This window comes from Psammomys obesus, unplaced genomic scaffold (assembly GCF_907164565.1).
Source record: "Psammomys obesus unplaced genomic scaffold, mPsaObe1.curated_primary_1811, whole genome shotgun sequence".
NCBI lineage: Eukaryota > Metazoa > Chordata > Mammalia > Rodentia > Muridae > Psammomys > Psammomys obesus.
Window position 1 is genome coordinate 14,861,960 of NW_026591598.1, and position 18,932 is coordinate 14,880,891.

The following is an 18,932-nucleotide window of genomic DNA, read 5'->3' on the forward strand; positions in this document are numbered from 1 at the left end:
GCTGTGGAGACCCAGCAGTGAGCACAGCTGGCTAGGTCTCTGCGCTGGGAGGCTGTGCCATGGTGGGGACAGACCTAAAATGCCAAGGCTCAGTTCAGAGAGAAACAAAAGGCATGGTGGAAGAAGAATATGAGCTGTCCTGTGGGGCAGGAAGGCACGCTGTCCTTGAACGTGACATCAGCAGAGTAAATGCCAGGGGTCCTACACTGTAGCTTATGGGCCCATGGAGGCTGTGCTAGCAGAACTGAGGCTCTGATGTTGATTCCTGGGGCGTTATCCAGTGCCAGCTTGGAGTGTGCCCCTAGGCAAGTCATTTCTCAGCTTGGTTGCCTCAGCGTTCAATGGGGCTGGTGGATACATTGTGAGGGTGGTGACAGTCCCTCTACCCCTAAAGGCAACTTCTGGCTGGTAGCTGGAAAGATGGGCACATACAAAAGCAGCGGAAGCCAGATTCCAGGACCAGAGGCAGCAAAAGAGCCTCCCCAACCCTTAAACAAGCTGAGGGTCCATCTTTGTAGATGGGGGTGGGGCCCTGGAGGCTCCAAGAGCAGAGCAGTTTCTCCTCCCCCAGAAGAGGGGCAGCAGAATCGGGGGGTGGGGTAACCCAAGTGAAGCAAGGATAGATTGATGGGCTGGGGGGCGGTGCTGGCAGAGGTCAGGCCTCGGGGGCCTAACTGGCCAGCTAAGCTGCCAGGACCTCATCTTGGGCTCCACGGGAGTCCGTGTGAGGCCTCAGTGTGGTCAGATCTGTGTCCAGTGCAGCTCTGACAGCTGAGAAGTCTGTGAAGACAGCTCCACCACCACCCCCGGGCTTCTCCCTTCCCTGCTGGGGCTCTCTGGGGCCTCCAGCTGCCCCAGTCCAACTCCTTAGTGCGTGCTAGGCTTGTTAACAGCTCCAGGAGAGCCAGATGGGTGGCTCTTGGGCCAGACAGTGCTGGCCACCCATAGGAAGGTCGAGCCCAGGGAATCTGTGGGGCCTGCCTCTCTGTCACATATCACCCCACCAACGAACAACGAGTCAGTCTCGCTTGCTCAGCACCTGCTTTCAGTCACCAGGCTAAAACCCTGCCTCAACACCACCTGTGTGACTTTTGACGAGTGACGAGCTCCTCTGTGCCTGTTTCCCCACCTCCAGAATCTCTTCCTCACATGAGGGAACACATTTATCCCTAGGCAGCGACTTCCGTTGGCTGCTCCTCCAGGCTATAGGTGAAGACTGTGGTGATGGGGGTTGGGGGGGCTGAAGGGGGAGGGAGCTTGTGCTTACCTCTTGCTTTAGATGGCCAAGCCCTAACTGAGAGAGAAGTGGCCTGTTTGCGGACACTCGGAATGCACCCCGCCCCAGACCAGGACTGTTACTGTAGCCCCTGGTCTGGAATTTTCACATGAAATCAGGTAGCCACAGAACACCATCTGCCGCCGAGGAACTAAGCTGTGATTGGGGATGGTGGGCCAGGCGTTACCCTGAGCTGAGCCTCTTGGCCTCCACCACTCTACCTTTCCAAAGGAACCAGACCAGTCCACCAGCCTGCCGTCAGTGCCAGCACTGCCCATGGAACCTTGAAGCCCAGTCTATCCTCTCCTGGCCCCTGGCCTGATGACTCTGGTCACAAGGTGTCCTGTTGCCCAATCTCCTTGCATGTCCTTTCAGTAGATACGGGCTCTCAAGAGCAGTGTCCTTGCTTTGTCCCCAGCACCGGATTGGCCACTGTTTTCCCAGCCCTGACCCAGTCCTCCTTCCCTTGGCCCAGAGTGGCCTCATCTTATTTTAAGTGTTAATCCCCAAGGATCCTTTTAAGAATCCCCCCTAATGAACGTTTTCATTCTGTAGATGGACTATGTGTCTCTGTGTGTATCCTGTGTACATGTGTGCTTTGTGAGTTAACGGGGAGTGAGATTTTTCCCGGCCCGGCAGCTCATTATCGCCCCCTTGAGGATCCACACTGCAACCCAAGCCGCCCTGGTCCTGAGCGCGCAGGCGGGGCGGGTGTGATTGCTTCGGGAAGGTTAATCACTTCTCCAAGGAACTTGCAGACGGCAAAATTGATGTCAGGGCACATTTCGCTGGTCAGCTGTGCATTCTAGGAGAGCACAAGGTGCTGACACAGAGCCCTCCCTCCCCTAGCTCAGAGGATTAGGGCAGGCAAGCTGATCTTGTGAAGCTATTGGAGGGATGGGTTCCTGGGGCACCGGGAAACTGTCTGACTCACAACATTTTACTGATGGAGAAACCTGGCCATCGGAGACCTGGGGGTGGGAACAGAATCTGGAAGGGAGGGTCAGGCAATCTGTAACTGGAATGAGAGGCCCTGGAGGGGAGAGGCCAGGCCAGGGCTTGCTCCTTGCTGAATTTATTGGCTGGGTCTGACACAGGTTAGAGGTGCAGGGCTTATTAGGAGAGCAGATGGATGGATGGATGGACAGACAGACAGACAGACAGATGGATGGATAGATAGGAAGGCAAACTGACCCCTGTCTCTTCCCCACACTGAGTTGGTAAGTGGGAGCTGCAGCTAGGGTCTCCAGGGGGCTTCTGTGATGCCAGGTGCCAGACAGGAGACAACAGAGGAACACTGGCCAGCACGTTCTGCAATATTAAACAGGCTGCAAGCATCCAGCACATTCCTTATCTCTTCCCCAAACATGCCATTCTCCAGATTCTCCCAAAGCCCCCAAACCCTGGGGCGTCATCCCGGACTATTCTCCTTCCTCTCAGATGCCGTGTCCGTCTCACTAGCAAATCTAGTTTCCTCCACTACCATCATTTTCCTCTCTCACCTAAGACAGCATCTCAGAATTCTGTCGGTGCTACCATCTCGTTCCATTTGTGTAAAGCGCTGTTGTGACAAGACTGCAGGAGTCCTTAACCCGTCCCCCAGCACCCACCCTTTCCTTATGCTTATTCTCCTCACCACAGCCCAGCCCTCCTGCTCCAAAGCCTTTCCAGCCATACCTGTTAAGTGGCCCACAAGCTCCTGTGTAACTAAGAGCCCTCATTACCTCCAACCACTCCCCAGTTTGCCTTCTCTGCCCTAGCTGCAGTGGCTGCTTCAGTACTCCACACGAATGTTCCTGCCTCAGGGCCCTGTACCAGCTGCTGCCTCTGCCAGAAATGTTCTCCTAGGATATGTGTGTGGCCACTCCCCGAAAGCTTCCAAGCCTTAGCTCGAATCCCTCGGTCAGCGGGGCCCGTCTTGGTTACACTCACTGTGTGGCTTAGACCGTTGGCATGTGTCACCCAAAAGATCCCATTCAGGGGGTTTGGGCATCTCTCGTTTTTCCTTTTTATTTAGATCTTAATGAGATGGAGTCTTACTGTGAAGCCCTGGCTAACCTGGGACTTGCCGTGTAATCCAGGCCAACCTTGAATTTATGATCCTCCTGCCTCTGCCTCGGTAGTGCTAGGCTAATAAATATTATTTCTTCATATAGTATCCAGACTCGGGCATTCTGTTATGGCAACAGACACCAGGCTAAGACACCATCTAAAATGGTACACCGCCTGACACCTCCCGACACTTCCTTCCCAGTTTCAATTCTCCCTGGTTCTTCACCACCACCAAGCACACTCCTCCTTCCTTATCTGTCTGTTCTGTTAAAATGTGAACCCCACAGCATGGGCTGCAGCCTGGTGTTTTCAAGGTGGTTATCCAAATACCCAGAATCACTATCAAGCCACAGTGCTCGGCATTCTGGTTGGCTGATCGGATTCCAGGAGTCTGGAGTCCGGAGGTGTGTAGTGGATATGATGGGGTGCGGTGCCCGGCTCGGGCAGCAGAAGCTATGACACTCTCTTCCTTCTGCTGCTCTACTGCTGTTTCAGTGCTTGGGACCTCAGAGACGCAGAGCCGCAGTGTCACGGTGGAACTCGGGATCTTGCCATGCTGAGCCACACTCCCAGCCCCACGTACTCTTAATCACATCGTCACAGGCTCTGCAGAGCATCGAGATAATACAAACACAACACAGATCTTCTTGTGAGAGCTTGGTGAGTCAAAGTCATAGCTAGTGACATAGTGACAGGTCCCTGGGGAAGGCTGATGGAGAGGAAGCTTCTCCTGGGGTGATGAAAATGTTTCACGGGTACAGAGCTGAAATGTGGAAGGCTGGAAACATTCTGGTAGTGAGGGTCACAGTGCGCCTGAAACTGCTCAACTTTGCACTTAAAATGAGTTGGTGGAGTTTTATGTTAATGTATTTTACCACCAAAAAAATGTTTAAAAAACCAAAAAACCCAAACATGAACGTAAGTGACCATGAGCTCGGGATTGTGTTTGCACGGTGTCAGTGGAGACCAGGGAGGAGCTGGTGAGTGGCAGCTGTCTGGAGTGGAGGCATTTGGATGGGTTGTACAGGGTAGGGAGGTGCTTCGTGGACAGTCTGACAGGGCGTTGGTGGCCACAGCTGGGTCAGTGTCTCCGGGAGTGTGCACATGTCTGGGGCACACCCCAATGTCGGGAGTGCAAGTGACCTCACCCCAGCTCCCTACATTTGAGGCCCCGAGAAAGCTTTGTGGGGATGTTGGGGCTCTTCTCAGGCCTCCTGAGCGATAGGATGAGGAAGTGCTTTGGGGTCATCTAACCAGGTGGGCCTGACCCAGAAGACTCAACATCTGGAAGCATGGGTGCTTCTCTGTGCTCAGACTGCCCCCCGCCCAAGCTGGCACTGAGGCCACAGCTGGAGGTTAACAGCAATCTAGTGAGAGCGTGCCACCACCCACAGGCACCAGAGCCTGCACAAGGAGGCATGGTTTCTTCATGCGGCAAACAGGCAGCACTACCGTGTTCACACCCTGCTGCTCGGGGCAGGACTATTCCCACCTTGGAAAACTTTCTTCTTCCGGGCCAGTAAGCCATACCTGCGGAAGGGGGGCACGTTTGAAGCCGTTCTCAGTGCCCGTCTAGTGTGTTGGTCTTTGACACAATCCCTCCACAGCTACCCGAGGACAGAGCTCTCCCTGCATCTGCCCTGAGAGTGGGGCCATGGGGCTCCTGGGGCACCGTTCACACAACACAAAATAGCCTGGAAAGGCCTTTGCTGCACACCTGCTGAGGCCCAAGATCTCACTCCTCCTTCATACTGCAAGTGGCATCAGTAGACAAAGAAAAGTTGGCACAGGTGGGGCACAGCAAGTGTGTGGCAATGCACAGTGTGTGTGCGGATCCTCTGTGTAACGGAGCCTTCTCAAGGCTGTGGGAGGGAGAGCCTACAGGCTGGCTCCTCAACCCCTTCTCATTTCTCTCCAGCCCTGGTCTACCGCTGGCTATTATGGGATTTTGTATTGACACCGGTGTGACCCTGAAAGCTGAGTGACCTTGAGCAAGCTTCCTTTTCAGTGTTCTGAGCATCCACGTGGTCCCTCGGGATGAGGAAGAGGGCGAAGGCATCTGGGATGTGCTTCCTGCAGGACCCCAGGGCAAGGGGCCAGCCCTAGCGCTGATACTGTTTTCTGAAGTGCACGATGAGCCAATATCGCCCACATCAGGTGCCTTTTCTTTCTGACCTGGGCACCAATGGGAATGACACAGGCTTTGGGACCAGATGGCAGAGCTGGGCTGGGAGGTGGTCCTGAGCCTCTATACGGTTCTATGCTGCCCAGTGACAGTCACTAGCTGCATCTGATGCTGAGATGGAAATTAAATTCAGGTCCCTCAGTTGTACCACATTTCAAGTACTATCAACCACGTGGGCCTAGTGATTTCCATATTGAATGACATGGTAGACTGTTCCCATTGTCAAGGCGTCCCGAGGGACACTGCTGATCCAGGGACCTGAATGCAGATGTGGTGCCTGCAATGGGGATGCTCACAGCGGGAGCGAACAAATGGTGTCCCTGTCCCTGTCCCACGTCGCAAGGCATGGCGCAACGTCTTTCCTGGGAAAGCAGATTAATGGCAGCTGTCCTGACTGCAGGTCTGCTACTGTCTTCTCACGTGACACGGTGATGTGCTTTCCTGAAACCTCAACTTCCTCAGTAGCAGAGCAACGCAGCGTCCTTCCAGCCTGAGGCCAGAATCAATGAGCGAACGACCGGAAGCGCCCTGGAATACAGGAGACCAGGACAGACGGCAGGGGCAGCATGATGGGGGGGGGGGGGGAACAGCTGAGTCTGGAGTCGAGGAAGCTGGACTCCAGCCAGCTGAGGGAGCCTGAGACTGAGGGAGAAGGGAAGGTGGTGGGATTCTGAAGCTCCAAATTGTAAGAATCAAAAGAACACACGTGTGAACCGACACAAAACAGCAGAGTCTGGGACCTGAGGCACAGTGGGAATTTGTCCCACGTGTCCACAACTGAGGGTGCCTTTGTTGGGTTGGGCCTTCGCTACCCTTTCTCGCTGAGCTCCAGCACCCACAGAGCCTTGAGTCTTCTGGTTGGGACAGAAACATGGACAATGTATAGACAAGATGACCTGTTCTGCCCATGGTAAGAGGTGTGGGCTGGAGGAGCGCTGGCCCCGTGCTATCCCCACATATACACTCCAGAAGTTTCCAGAGCACCAGCCATGTGTCTGCCACCAGGGAAGTAGGGAGAGACAGACAGCTGGGACCAGGCCTTGTCCTCTGGTACTGTTGTTCATCTTCTCCACAGTCCACCTTGTCTGAGGGCTGAAAGCCCTGTGGAGTTTCTGTACCCAATGTATTACATGACCGCTGTTATGGTCACTGAGCACTGATGGCACACCAGCAGCCATACCAGAGCCCTTTATATATGACTGTCTGTCTGTCTCTGAGAGTGTCCATCACCCTGACTCACAGACAAGACCATCAGGAGAAGACAGCAGCACATTCAAAGTGACACCTACCAAAAGGACAGGACAGGGATTTGAACCCAGGTCTGAGTAACTCCAGAGCTGGGCTCTGCCCTGATGCTTTCTAGTGTCTTCCTTACATCTGACATTCCGGTAGGATGGATGTTGCCAGAGGAAACATTTTGTTTTAGGAGCCCAGGGTGGGATTAGAAGCCAGAGAAACCATGCACCTTCCTCCTAAGTTTTTGGGTCAAGGAAGGTCCACAGGGTACAGCACACTGTGTTAGGCTCAGAGCCCTAGCAGGACCTGTGGCTGTGCTGCATTCCAGGGGAACCCTGACTGAGCTGGTAGGTATCTGGTAAAGCTACAAGGGGTTCTGGGATCAAAACAGGGACAGGTCTCTAGCCAATAATCCCACAGCAAGACACTACTGTTGAGCTGAATATAGTGCCCACTGCTGTCTCAACTGTATGGACAAGGGGGATGCTGGGACAGCCTACCAGCTGGAGCGGAAGGGGGAGCAGGGATCTGTCACTTACCCCGATGGCCAGGCAGTAAGCGAGGAGCTAGGTTATATGCAGCAATCTTCAGATCAGATAGCCCGGTTCCCGCTCCAGCTGCGCTCACCGCTACCCCATCTCCTCTGGCACCCACATCTATACTAGTGTGCACCGTGATTTCATGGACTAAGAACCTTAAGAGGTCCAGTGTCCACTGTGTGGGAAGCACCTCACGCCAATTACTGATGACGAGAACTTGTGTGTGTCCACACAGATGTGTGTGCATGTGAAGGTCAGGGGGTCATTGTTGGTGTCTTCCTTAATTACTTCCCCACCTTTTTAAGACAGTGGCACTCGCTGGACCTGGAGCTCACTGAATGGCCATGTACTAGCTGGCCATCAAGGCCCAGGTTTCTGTGTCTGCCGCCCTGGCACTGGGATTACATGAGTGCTGAGGATCTGAACTCACGCTTGCCTCACAGGCACTCCACGGACTGGGTTATCACCCCAGACAATTATGAGGATATTTCTTTAAAACACAAGCACCTCCCCAGGACAGATAAAACTGCTGAACACTGCACCGAATCTCTAGCTCCCGTGGCTTTAGTGTAGAGTGGTATGGGATTCCCGAGCTTGTGTCTGGCAATGTGGTCCCTCTCCAGCTAGCTAGGAGGATGTTTCCCAGGTGCAGAAGCCATGCATCTTTGTAGCCTCGTTCCAAAAGTCTAGTGCATGTGGTGTGGGAGCAATCACTCCCAGGGCCCCTGGTCTAATAGGTCTGTGCACTGAGGCACGTGGTGGGCCAGGCTAACTAACTAGCTTGCATGGGGGCCCATGAGCAAGGTTACGGCCATCTTTGCCCTCAAAGGGGCCACAGTTAGAGAGGCCCGAAGTCACCCTGTGATAACCTAATAATCTCGTGGTCCCATCTCCCACCTGCATGTCACTTTCTCCCCTGCACGACACAGGGACATCTTAACAGCCACCTGGCTCCTCAGCTGCAGCCCCTGGGCTCGAGGCAGCCTAGTGCTAGTCCTGCAAAGCTGGCTTCCATCCTGATCCTGCCTGGATCGGGCACTTCCATCTTACACAGGGTGAAAAGCTGCTGGGGCCCCTGCCAGTTGTGAGGGCCCTTTTCACCTTGTCCGTTATTATCAGACCCTCCTGATGGAAGGACTATGAAATCTCTCCTGGAAAGGCCTGCGAGTCCCCGGACTGACCTTGTCTGGATGTGTTTGATCAGCTGTCCCCAGTCTCGCTGGGGGAACCGGGTGGAAGAACGGCAGGCCTCGTGTTTGATCAGGGCAGCTGGGGAGCTCAGGCTAGCTTGCTCAGCCTTCTGCTAATCTCATCTCGGAGGACAAAGGAAAGGATGTTCCCACAGACTCTCCCACAGGTATCTACGGGAACAGCCTTGGCAGAGATGTGAAGCAGATTGGGGAAAAGGCAGCAAGCAGAGTACTGGGTCCCCTTTGTTCCTAGCCTGGCATTCCCTGCTTTTCCAGAGAAACAGAGCCTGTTTGTCAGGTCTGGTCCCTTCCTCGAGGCTCAGAATGGGGACGGAGCAGCATAAGAATCTAACAAAATCTAACTTCTGCGGCCAGACGTTTCCACTGTGCAGCAGCTGGAGAAGAAAGCGGGCAAGCCCACCTCCATTGGGCTCCAGCCACACGCATCCCAAGCCAGTGCTGCTCTCTGCCCTGCCAAGCTGCAGATGTGCTGCGAGCAGGGAACCACGGAAGGAATTACAGCACAAGCTGCCACCCATGGGAAACAGCTCCTGCAGGACATGGGGCAGAAGCCCTATGCCTGGGCTGAGATCCAGCTCCAGCAGCGAGCACCACCTAAACGTCCACCGAGTATAATGTCCACGACCAGTTCTGTGGTCGTGGACCACACATGCCAGAGTTGGTGTGGGACTTACGTCTTGATAGCGCTTAGCAGGGAGCAAAGAGCACAGACATAGAGAAAAGGGAAACTTGGTGTCTACACTCATCCTAGACGCCTCTTCTCAGAGATACCTCAGCCCTGGTGGTGAAGACAGCCCCCTATACTTCATTCCTCTCTTCTCTTTTTGTGTGCATGTCTGTGTCTATGTGTGTGAGCTCATACATGTATGTGTTTTGAGACAAGGTCTCACTATGTACCTGGCTAGCTTCAAACTCAGAGATACTCCCGAGAATTGGGGTTTAGGAGTGTGCTACCTCACCTAGAATCTTTTGAGTTTTTTTTTTTTTTTTTTTTTTTTTGGAGGTGGGGGCTTGCCAACTAACCAAGGCTGACCTCAAACTTGCTCTGTGGCCCAGGCTGGCTTCGAACTTAGAATCTACCTGTTTCTTCCTTGGGAAGGCTGGAATTATAAGGCTTGTGTCATCACACTAGGCTGCTTTACTGTTTTCCACCCAAACATATTCACAATCACAGGCTCACAGAGAGAACGAGGACGAACATTAGACTGCAGATGCAGGGGAGCAGTGGGGAGCTTCCGTGCTCAGTAGACCTGTCCCATGCCTCTGGTGTGACCTTCGGCTGTGCTGCAGAGGGCTCCAAGAGCCCGTTTGTCCTAGGAAAGCTCTGGGCTTACTGCAGCACAGCTCGGAGGCTTTGTTTTTAGCTTCCCTTGGGTTACACCAGGATTTGCTTGTGTCCAGTCCCTCTTGGCCCTGGCTTCCTGGCTTGCCTCCTGGGCCCCTTGAACCTATCATACACATTAACAGCAACCATTTAGGATGCCTCCACACTGTTGGGAACTTTAAAATGTTCGTAACCTTTCAGTCACTCTTATGAAAGGCTTGTCCAAGGTCAATTTCTTAGTAAGGGGTGGGAGAGTACCCACATCCTCTCCTTCCTTCCCTGCCTCTCTCAGCCAGCTACCCTCATCCACAGGGAAGACTACTGGCTCACCAGGGATCTCTCAGCCCAATTTTTCTCTCTGCTCAAACCATCCCAAGACAGCCCTCTCCCTGTTCCCCTTCCTCCAGGGTCCAAGGACATGTTTCAGTTAGATTTCACAGTAGTGCAGACACTCAGGACAATACCCCAGATGAGACTTGAAGAGCCCCAGCCTCTGAGAAACCATGGACAGAAGGAGTCCATGGGGTCTGGATACATCCACCTTTGTGCCCATGACTGTTCCAGAAGTGAGCGCAGAGCCTCCATGGGTCCTGCCTTCCCAGTCTTGGGTTGAGCTGAGAGCTGAGAGCTGAGCCCCTCAGAACTGAGGGGAGGCTGCAGCAGGCCAGCCCTCAACTCTGGTCCTCCTAGCATCTCTTGTTCCTTGTCGGCTGTCAGCAACGTGACATCTTCGGCTCTGCTTATTTTACAATTATCTGCTGCACACTTGCTGTTTTAGGGGCCGCTGACATTCAGTATGTAAATGAAAAGTGGGTGTCATAAGGGGTTTCAAGGAATTCGGGGATGGGGAGACAAGGTGAGGGGGAAGAAGAGATTCTCTTTGTATCAGAGAACACAGGAGGCTGGCCTGCATGAAGACTTTCTGCAGTCTACTCATAAGTATGGACTTTAACTTGTCCCCTAGTCCTGAGAGTAGCTACCATCCCCCTTCTTGCTGGAAGTCCAGCAAGGAACTGAGCAGGTGTCAGAGCCCCAGGCAGAAGGGGGACTTAGAATAGGAAATGTCACATGATCAGTCCCCAGGGCCACAAACGTGGCCTGGAAGTGCCCTTGACCAGAACCAAAAAGAAAAAGCGTCCACACCAGTCTCCTGAACGACAAGCACCATGGTTGCTCCAAAGCACATCCTTTATTTCTATCCACAGTGCATGTTGAGCAGTTCTAGCCTGCAATCCAGTTTACACAACTCCTCATGCAAGCTGGCCATCCTGACTCCAGGAAACCTCGACCCTTTTCACAAACTTGGAGATAATGTAAATTAGCTCAAGAAATGATTTCCCCAAAGAAGGTACCACTCTCCTCTTCTTTATAGGCCCAGTTAGACTGGAGTAAGCTTGAGTTTCTGAGTTTTTAGTGTAAATTCTCAGCACCCCAAAGTTTCCATAGCAATAAAACTGCCCTTGACTCCCTTAGCCAAGTCTTTGACTCCCAAGTTCTCCTGAGTATTTGCTGGGACATACAGAACTCAGCAGAACAAGGCTGGGCCAGGAGAGCTGGCTGGAGCAAACCAGTGTCATCTCTACTGCTGGCCAACTTTCTAGTTCCAAAAGAAACACTCTGTCTTAGAAGCAGCTGCCTGCTCTAAGTGAGGCTGCCAGTGTCTCCATCCTCTGTCAGCACAGGTTCTCAGGCACACGTCATTTAAAGGCACGCCCTCCCATTACCAAGACTACAGAGAGCTTTCTTTCTCATGTGGCATGTCTGACCCTTATCTCATTGCTCAGCCCTGACCATCAGAGGTAGGCTGTAGGGATGAAGCTGAGGTATCTCCCACAGTCAGCATGGGCCACAGTTTCCTTGGAATGGCCACTACAACAAACAGGACCAGAGCTTACACCATAGCTTGGGTAGCAACTAAATTAAAAGCTTTTCCAGCACAGGACTTTGGAGACAGAAGAGGCCAGCCTTGTAAAACAATTGAGAAAGGCCTTGTCTGGCCTAGCCTCTGCTCACACATTTGGACAGCAAGTCTCACCTGTTCTTACCTAGTCTTTGTTCTTCAGCTACTTGCTTGCTGTGCATGCACTTTGACAGGCTAACCAGACTCCAGCTTGGCATCTGCCTTTCCCTCTTTAGTAGCTGAATCATGAGCCCTGGGGAGGATCGAGACCTCACTGCTCAAATACACAAACTCCAAGGAACTCCTCTAGCTGCTGCCCAAGGCAGGCAGGCTTCATGAGGACGAAGCAAATGGAACCACACTTCCATTGCAAAAGCAATGTGGATTAAGGAGGCCCATGTGGCAGCTCTCTGGGGCAGCAGGTGGAGACTCTTCCCAGCCCTCTTCAGAGTCACAGTAAACAGTCAGGCAGCTGGCAAAGAGGCCACCGGTCACCAGCCCAGACCTCGCCGAGGATGGGAATTCCCTGTGCCCCTGAGATCCAGCACTGTGGTGCCTCTAGTGCTCCAGAGCTGTGCATCCAAGCCTACCTGCCCTCAGGCTCTCTGCAGCGAACTACAGAAGCAAGCATGTGCCTAAGCACCACCTGGGTACCAGGGAACTGGAGACGGGGCTTTTCAGCCTGGGAAAAGTCTGACACTCAAGTTTCCAACTTACAGCTCTTTGTATTTAAAGACTAAATTTCCCTCACAGGCCCTCTGCAATGTTTGCTTTTTGCCAGGAAGAGCCTTTGTGGGTGACACTCATTACAGTTCCTAACTCTCTCATGGCTTATGAGGTGCTTGCTGTTTCTGACAGAAGCCTGGAAGCATGTGCTATTCCACTGTGGAATCATTTGATGGGTCATTTGATGCAGAGGGACTGAGAAACAGTCACACCACTCACTGATCAAGAGCTCCCCAAGCCTGCTGGCACGGGTCTGAAAACCAGCAGGCCAGGGCTGCAGGGTAGAAGCCAAGCTTCCAGGGAGGTGAAGCCTTGATGTTTGAGCACCACCTTCTGGTCAATGTTTGGTTCTGAGGCTGACTTGCTTCGAAAACATTTACTTTAGAATGGGAAGATTCCCCTAACTGTTAAGTTCAAGCAATATGCATATACATTGAGGAGGGTGGGGTTGATGAGGAGAGCTGGAATCCAGCTTAGAAACTCACCAGGGCTGCCTGTGGCAAGCTGGGGCCAAAGGGCAGCCCTTGAACACCGCTGTCAGGTTAGGTTGTGACCTCCTGTCCTCCAGTGAGCTGGCTGGAGGAATGGTGGTAACGCACCTCCACCATGAGCAGACTTAACCCGTATCTCTGCACATGCTCATGTGAGCTACTCGTGGAGGAAGGTGTGGGCTTACCTTTGATAGCAGGTGGCTTAACGGTGAGTGACCAGTCTGGCCATTCCTCTCTGTAGGGAGTCAGCCACACCAGGTGGCAAGGAGCCCTGCCTGATGGGTAAATACTATGATAGCCCACTTCTCTCTTTTGGCTTCTAAGAAAGGAAGATAAATGTGAGCCCTTCTCTCTAAGCAGCAGGAACCAACATCCATCTAATCGCACTTCCAACTGCATTCCACAGGCCATCAATTATCAGACTGTATTTCAGGAACTAAAGATAAAAAGCTCTGTGACACTCAGACTTGAAAGAAGCATGGACCTTCGGTAAACATGTAGCCTGTGGGGCTCCAGAGAACAGGCCATGCACCAGGCATGTGGGCCAGCGAGAGGAGAAGCAGAGGCCACCTCGGATGTTCTTAATCCATCACATGCAGGCATAGGCCTGTCCCCAGGAGCTGGTTCATTAGGCTATCACATGCTACAGAGGAAGCCAGCAAGAGGTCTCCAGGCTGAGGCGACATTTCAGCCTTGATTAGAAGGCTGGAGCATCACAGGGAAACTCTGATAAGGAAGAACATCCAGGAAGGCAGCTGCAGCTGGATGGCCCCACATGAAGCTTCGTCTCCCCAACCCCCGACTGGGAATGCTCCAAAGCTTTGTTTTGGGAAAGGCAGAGCAGGAATTGATCAGGAAAGGCAATGAGGGCTTCCTGCATTGTTAACATTGCCACCCATTTTACAGCCTCCCAGGGGTACCAGCACACAGGGGAGGCTGGGGGAAGTGGAGAAGGACAGGCTGCCAAGCTGGGGTGCCTGAAGGCTGTGTGGGCGCTTCACTGGCAGAGGCACTGGAGGTGTCTGCAGGCCCCTGCTCCTGAGGGCAGCCTGCATGCTGTATCTCCTTGGCTATCCTGGCCACCAGCTCTGGTCCACTACTTCTTTAGATTCTGGTTTCAGAAGCCAGACTTCCCTGGGGGGTGGGAATCCAGGCCCGAGCTACAGCCTGGAGGACTGAGGCCGTCTGCCATGAAGGGCAGCAGTGCTGGCGTCAGTGTGGCTGGCTCAGACACTGTGGATCCTAGGAAAACGACAAAGCTGCTATTTCCCAAGTGACAGCACCAGGGTGAAGCTGAGCCAAGCAGCCAGAGCAGAGGCAGGCGGCTGAACATCCTCTCTGGTACCATGCAGGTTCCTCTACTGCAGGAGCTGCTGCTCACTTGGCCTCGCCACAGATCAGGGTGACAGTACCATCCAGCAGATCCTCCACAGTCACTGCCACAAGCTCGGAGCTGTTCTGGGAGGTCTGTGACTCTGGCAAGGTCACAAACACCTGGGAGCCAGCAAGCTGCGTCTCCTCCAAAGCAATCACCTGCTCGGCTGGGGCCACTGCCTCTGGAGCCTGGATCACCTGAAAGGAAAGACAGGAAGGCTGCTCTGGGCACTGTCCACAGTGAGCTCCCCAGAATTTACATGGCTCCTATCTCATGCCATAATGATGATATTTATGTTTTCACCTGAGGAGAGCAATTACTTACACCTAATGGGAAGAGGGAAGTTTCATACACCAGCGATGCAAAAGAGAGGCAGGCAGACAATTTAAATAACTCTGTGCACTAAATTGCTATAATCTCGCTCAGTACGCCACCTCGGGGAGCGTGGACCCTATGATTACACCCCAGTGAACACTGGCGCAGCAGCTTACGCTGGCTTCTGCTGTCTCCAGGATGGCATTGCAGAATAAGTGCCATGCAAGGGGACCAAGGGAAAGGAGTGGTCTACCAAGAGCTTTGGCCCTCTGAGACTCAACTGTGGCTTCCCCCACTCACCTCACTCTCTTGGCTCAATGGCTGGGAGGCCAGATATAGGCTCCTGTCCCCTCCAGGGCCACAGCTGCCCCTGCAAGCCTGCACACTGAAAACAGTGGCCTCCTCAGCTCTTCAGTGGTTCCTGTTGCACCTTCAAGCTAATACTTCTGACAGCTTGATGCCTTGACATTTTAAGGCACTGTGTCCTACGTGAAGGGCATAGCCACCCGGCTCCTGAGGACTGGCCAGGGGTGAAGGGTGGGCACTGAGGAGGAAAATAAGCTCAGCTCTATGGCAGGGTAGTGAGGGATAACTGTGTGATCCTGTAGCTGGTGCGGTAGCACTGCTGTGAACTAAACTCTAAGTAAACTGCCTTTCTTTCCTTGAGGGCTGGAATCTCTCCTACCTGCAAGACACCTTGTCTAGAAGCCTTGCTCTTGCCCTGCTCCCCAGAGACTGCAGAACCAGACTGGTTTACACCTGAAGAGTGTGACATTTGGACAGAGAAACCTCTATTGGTACGCATTCTCCCCTACCCCCCCCCCCCCCCCCCCCCCCCACCTCCCTAGGAACAACTGACAGCCGCCAGAAGCCAGTTTCTTGTCCTTTCTGCTGCCCCTGGAGAAGATGACAGTAGAAAGCAGCTGGGAAGCAGTCTGGTTCAAGCTTGGCCTTCTCACAGCAAGAGGCAGGCTTTTCACCAGGTAAGTAAAAGCACAGGTATGGAGAATGTGGACTGGATCCAGCCTGAAGGTCTACCTCAAGGCCATGCTCAACAGAGTACAGCCAACCTTCTCCAAGCTTCCTGACAACCCCCCAAATCCCACAATGCTTCTCAGATGGTGGGGAATGTGGGAACTAGAAGGAGGAACTCGTGTTCCACTTGGGCAAATTCCTGTTCAAGATCTCTCCACCTAGGGGCCAGCAACAACTACAGTTTCCTATTCAGAGACGCCAAGGTCAGGAGAGCACCATGTAAGAACCTGTGTGAGCCCTACAGAATGGGAGTAGATGCTGGGACAGATTGCCCTAAAGAAGGCCCCAGAACCCTGTACTCACACCCTGTGTATCCAGTGGCCCAAGACTCACCTGCACCATGAGAGAGGCGGCCGCCTGGGTCTCGGTGCCCGTAGCCTTTGGGTGCTCGGACTCCAGGTGGCCATCAAGCTGGGCCTGGGAGGTGAAGAGCTCGCCACAGAGTTCACAGGGGAAGGTGCTCTCTGACTGTTTGAAGTGCTCTGTGGTGACATGGTGCTGCAGCGCTCCGGGGAAGCGGAAAGTGGCCGCACAGTACAAGCACCGGAATGGTTGCGTCCCTGTAGGAGGAGGTGACAAAAGACATCATTTGGCTGCAGAGGAAATGATGGTACAGAGCAAGGGAAGTAGAGGAAGGCACAATGAGCATGGGAGCGTAGAGGCCGAGTGAGAGAGCTCAGGGGACCTGAAGCTCATCCACCTTCCTTATGTGGCTACAGAGCAGGCTAGGGACCCTCAGGCCATAATGTCAGTTGCAGAAGATTTTGGTTGAATCACACATACTGATGTCCATTATTCAATCAACAGTGGACAGCCTGCCAATGGGACTGTGTTTCCTGGATTCAAGAAGCACTTTGTTCCATGCTGGGAACAGAACTTGCTAGGCAAGCAGGTACTAGGAAAGCAGCCTACCACTGAGCTATATTCTCAGGCTCAAGAAGCACATCTTAAGACTTCTGAATGGGATCAAGGGCACCTGACTGCTGCAGGCTACACTGCAATTGGGAGCCATTATCAATGACCGTGCATGCACAGACATCAAGGCATGCAGAACATCAAGGCTTGCAGGACAGAGTCTATGGCTTAGGAAAACATCTCTAGACAGGATGGGGTACACTTTCACCTCCCAGGGATCCAGTGCTCTAAAAGGGAGAGGCAAATGGAGTGTTTTAGCTACATTCCAAGACCAGGGACCAAAAGCGGCCCAGTTTTATGAGATGTTCAGGAGACCAAACCAATGGCTTCCTCTCCTTTGATGGAACCCTCTAGCTTGTGCTTTATCAGTGCTCTGATGGCAGTATAATACTGGAAAAGGAGCAAAAGCTACTCTGTGGAGCTCAAGTCTTCCCTTAATTTATTCCTGTTTTCCTTTTTATGTATGAACTTGACTGACATGAAATCTGTATCAAAATTAAATACTTAGAATGGGCTACAAACTCTAATGATGAGAAAGCACAGCTTCATTGGCAGCACTTTTCCTTCTTGATGGTTCTTTAAAAATGGTTTAATTATGTGTGGCCTGGGCAGAAGTGAACCTGAGATGAGATGACCCCTGCCCCTGCCTAGGATCATGTGACCCAGGTGGGAAGCAAGCCTGAGACAACCACCAGTCCCAGGCCGGTTCACACCCAAGATGACTCCTACCCAGTGCCATACTGCACAGGTGGAACACAGCATTCTTGAGATCATTCCTGAGATGATCCCAGGCACCAGAGACCCCAAGCACCACTAAGAGAAGCAAGAAACTGATGGATAAAGGGAGAAGAAACAGAAGGATGTGGGCACAATGAAGAAGGGCAAAACTGGAGACTCGAGGGTAGTGAGGAAGAACCTGATGTGAGTAGCCAGTGATTCCAACTGGGACCATGGTGGGATCCTGGCCTCTGCTGCTACTAGGGATCATGTCTGGGTTCATGGCCCTGCAGTAGCAATGGTCTGTTGCCACCAAAGGCCAGGCCAACATCTCTGGTCTGGCCGGCCACTAAGGGCCATGTTGATGCTGAGGACTGTGCAGAACTGGCCCCACCCCTTGCCTGGGTTAGAGCAGATGATCTGACCCCACCCCTAGCCAGTACTTCACATTACCCAGGAAGCACAGTAGACCTGGCCCTGGTTGCAAGAGTTTTGGGTGAGCCAGCCTAGAAGGTATAAGCATGGGAGAGCTGGTCCTGCCACTCATCTCCAATGCAGTAGTGTAGATGAGGGAGAGATGCCCCACCCCCACCTGCAACAGATGGGAGACCTGGTCCTGGTGTCAGGAGAACAGACCCTGTACCTCGCCTGAGCAGCACAGTAGAGCTGACCCTGCTGGGGTCTGGAGCAGGGGGAGGAGAGTGAGCCAGCCCCAAGGGTGTGAGAGTGGGAGCGCTGGCCCTGCCACTTGTCTGCTGTGCAGTGGCCTGGGAGAGGGAGAGATGCCCTACCCCACCCTTGCCCCTTGCCACCTATGATAGCTTCAGGTGGCCTCAGAGGGCTGTCCTCAGGGTCATAGGAGTGGGAGGGCTGGCCCTGTCTCAGCACTGCAATGAGGGGGAAATTCCCCACCACCTATGACAGGTAGGAGAGCTGGTCCCAGGGTCATGTGAGTGGGAGAGCTGGCCCTATTCCTTGATGGCTGCAACACTTATGAGAGGACGTCCTGGTTGTGGGGCTGGGGTGGGGGTGGGGGTTGCAGGTGAGCCAGCCCTGAGGGCATGAGAGTGGAGAGCTGGCCCTGCCCTTTGCTGGCTGTGGCACTGCATGGGCCAGGTGGGACAGGGCACAAGAGCTCACTTCAGTAATGTGGGTTTGGGAGAGCTGATGGGCTCGGACACCTCTCGGGCCCAGATCCAGGGCCCAGCATCTACCCCATCTATGAACTGTTGGGAGCACCGTGAAGGGGCCGGTCCTACAGATCCAAACCACAGGATCTCCATGACACAGGGCAACAACAGGTTATCAAGAAGAGTCCCAGTGAGGTTCTAGTATTGGTAGTGGAGCACAAGCCAGAGGCCTTGAAACAGACCAATGACTCACTGCAATGAACACGTTAGGAAAGAAGTGTGGACAAAAAGGTGTACTGTGGGACACACTGTGACACACTACAGCTTCCACAGTGAGATTTTTTTTTGAGGGGAGAGGTCATAATGGTAGAGGGCAGGTACGAGGGAAGGGGGAGATGAGTGGGATTTGGGTGCATGATATGTAATTTACAAAGAACCAATAAAAAGTTTTAAAAGAAGTTCAATTTATATTTGATGAAATACAGCACCAGTGACAGTCATGGCA

At 53.2% G+C, this 18,932-nt stretch overlaps 1 protein-coding gene across 5 annotated transcripts in view; it reads right to left on the reverse strand.

Annotated features, from left to right (window-relative positions):
• Positions 1 to 10,993: 10,993 nt before the first annotated feature.
• Zbtb40 (zinc finger and BTB domain containing 40) overlaps positions 10,994 to 18,932 on the reverse strand; it is a 70,952-nt gene continuing 63,013 nt past the window's right edge. For 4 of the 5 annotated variants that reach the window (XM_055611258.1, XM_055611260.1, XM_055611259.1 and 1 more), the window contains 2 exons: positions 15,999 to 16,225; positions 10,994 to 14,512 (listed from right to left, as the gene is read on the reverse strand). In XM_055611258.1, coding sequence (XP_055467233.1) covers positions 14,318 to 14,512; positions 15,999 to 16,225 — 422 coding nt within the window. In that variant the 3' untranslated portion in view covers positions 10,994 to 14,317. Of the gene's footprint in view, positions 14,513 to 15,332; positions 15,390 to 15,998; positions 16,226 to 18,932 lie in introns of those variants that run through there. The other variant, XM_055611261.1, reaches the window with a different exon arrangement.